Here is a 2,699-nt window from a genome sequence, read left to right as displayed (position 1 = left end):
CCTCCCTCTCTCTCCCTCCTTCCCTCCCCCCCCCCCCAACTAATGGATGATGATAGTTGCCAACTATTCTCATTATCGATTCAGTCGATTAGTTGTTGCAGCTCTACTCCTGATGGTGATGGAGCCAGTACACATCTTTATTGTTCCTTCTCCCCGTTCTTCTCTTTTCTTCTCTCCTTTGTGATTCCCCTATTTAAAAAAAGTAATTCAATCCTGCGTGATATACATCTTCCTCTTTCCTACTCCTCACAGTCTCCAACCAGAATTGATTGAGCCTGGTGGTCCAAGTTAATGGCCAAGTCGGGGTTTACAGGACCCTGTGTGTGTGTTATGGTCATAAAAAGAGACAGACATCCCTGCCAATGAAGAGTACAGTGATGGTCTGGAGATGGCCCACCCCCCAGTCAAATTTATTCGAGTTGGGCCCCATTTGTGGGTATAACAGACTCCACTCTACTAGGAAGGATTGCCACAGACTGTGAAGCGTGTCTGTGTGAGTTTGTGCCTTGTAAGCCAATAGACAGTTGTGAGGCCAGGGACCATGGTGCATGGGGAGACCTGGCTCGCCGTCCACCTTCCAGTTCATCCCAAAGGTGTTCAGTAGGGATCAGGTCAGGACTCTAAGATCCTCCTCACTAAGCCCGCCAGGCCATGTTTTTATGGAGCCGGAAAATCTGGAACATGACACTTAAATAACAGCAAAGACGTAATTCCAGCTCTCGTTTCTGCACTTGTGAGGGTGTCAGCAGCTCCGATGTTTTCTCTTCTCACGTTCACACATTGGAAGTGGAACCGGCACTTTTTATTTTTATTTTATAGGCCTAATTATGCAATTCCATGTAGAAAGCAAGAAAAGGCCGGAGAAGGAAGGTGCTGAACACGGAGCTTTCATTCTGCTGTTTTCTGGAAAAATCCCCAGGCCGTTTTTGTTTTTTTGCATGGCTGCTCCATGGCTCCAGCCTCAGCCAGACGATTAACAACAAGCTATTATCCAGAGGCGAGAGGAAATAAAGAAAGCGTGTCATGTGAAGTAGGCTGGAAAATGGATCAGTTCAGTCGCTCGCAGCGTGATCTGACATCAGAAGCCAGAGGAATGCAGATTTCGGACAAAGCCTGCACAAAAAAGGGGACGAACTGGAAGCTAATGAGAACCCCCAAAATCCCACAAGTTACCCACAGCGGATAGTAATAAATGTGATTATTTTAATTAACTGGAGTGTGCAGTTGCACTGTGGTACCATAGCAGTTAGGATCGGGATCTGGGCTTTGTTTATAGTTACTTTACATGCAGGATGCCAGGCAGATTCTGGCCAGAACGCACTGTATTTGGTGTGGACGAGCCCTCAGTCCCGTGCACAGGTCCCTCTCCACCACTGTCGCTAAAGGGTACGGGAAACCACAAATCCAGCATTGCATATGCGCCTGAGACCACCAGTCCTCTACCATCCCCTTGCGTGACATCACTCCTCTTCTGGATCCTGAGAGGACCCCGTCGCTGGGCCGCTAATAGGAAGTGTCCACATCATGTGATCGTGGCTTTAGGTGGGTAAAAAGGCATTGGTCCTGCCATGAGTGTCCTTGTTCAGGCACTACCTGTTATAGGGTGACAACGCTGTGTCCTCCTATTTTGCTCCTGCGTTGTCACACGGGCTTCCAATGGAGACTGAATGTGATAGTTTCCACATACACTCTTCAGGCATGGGTCTACTGTTGTCACCATCGGGGAACCCGCATGGAGCAATGCTTTAGCAAACTGAATGTCTTTCGGGACCAGTTAAATGTACTTTAATTGCCTGGTACATGTCCAAGTTATGGATTAGTTGGGGAGATACCGAACCCGCAGATGCTGAAGCATTACAGATCTCGCCTGTCAATCGACCAGCTTTTTTTTGTGATTTCAGGAGCGGTTGCAGAATATACGGCCTGAACAGAAGTCCCATTTCTTCTCGGAAGTAGCCGGCGTGAAGGAGTGATGATGGAGCATTACCATTCCATCAAGCCCCTTGGTAAGCACCCCAAGTTGTTTTTTATATTGCGATTGAATCATTAGAGGTTGTTGTTCTACTAAGCTATAATGTTTCTGCTTTCAGAATGTACTGTGGTGGGGTCAGGGGTGGTGGTAAAGGTAGAAGAGGAAGAAGTGTACAGTCCTCGGAATGACCAGAATCCAATGACCAATACAGGTAAATGATCTCCTCCATTATCAGGAATCGTATAACTATGACAATATGGGGTCATGTTAAAAATGTCTGAAAGCGACACTGCAACCTGTCCATTCGATGGTAGGAAGTGGCTTTTGGATAGCCCACTCTCTCCCAGCACGCTGTACTCTATGATCCCATGTCCTTACCCCACTGCAAGAGTCTAGTAAGCTCTGGTGTCAGAACTTATCTGGGTAAATTAAGTCATCGTCCCGTTCCACCCACAACAGTGTCCAGCTCTAGCAATTGGCTGCTCAGGTCCAAACATAGGGCCCTTTATCTAGTTGCCCCGCTCCTTTAGAGCCATGGAGCTGGGAGGCCGCGCGAGAAGGTAAATGGGCAAATGTATTTGGGAGGGTGCTCTAAATGGGGGGGGTATACCTGGAACGGTGCTCTAAATAGGCGGATATACCTGGGAGGGTGCTCTAAATGGGGGGGGGGGGGGGGGGAGCCGGGGGGGGGGCGCAAAGGGGGGGGGCATCCATGTCTGCTCCATGT

The 2,699-nt window shown here is 48.6% G+C and overlaps 1 protein-coding gene across 1 annotated transcript in view; it reads left to right on the top strand.

Annotated features, from left to right (window-relative positions):
• The first annotated feature begins 1,889 nt into the window (after positions 1–1,889).
• Positions 1,890–2,699, top strand: part of LOC108793208 — a 15,904-nt gene continuing 15,094 nt past the window's right edge. Inside the window, exons 1-2 of the mRNA XM_018564162.1 lie at positions 1,890–2,006; positions 2,091–2,183. Coding sequence (XP_018419664.1) covers positions 1,973–2,006; positions 2,091–2,183 — 127 coding nt within the window. The 5' untranslated portion in view covers positions 1,890–1,972. The remainder of the gene's footprint in view (positions 2,007–2,090; positions 2,184–2,699) is intronic.

The sequence above is a fragment of the Nanorana parkeri genome, unplaced genomic scaffold, assembly GCF_000935625.1.
Source record: "Nanorana parkeri isolate BGI_ZX_2015 unplaced genomic scaffold, ASM93562v1 scaffold731, whole genome shotgun sequence".
Taxonomy (NCBI): domain Eukaryota; kingdom Metazoa; phylum Chordata; class Amphibia; order Anura; family Dicroglossidae; genus Nanorana; species Nanorana parkeri.
This window is presented reverse-complemented; position numbering and strand designations above follow the sequence as displayed.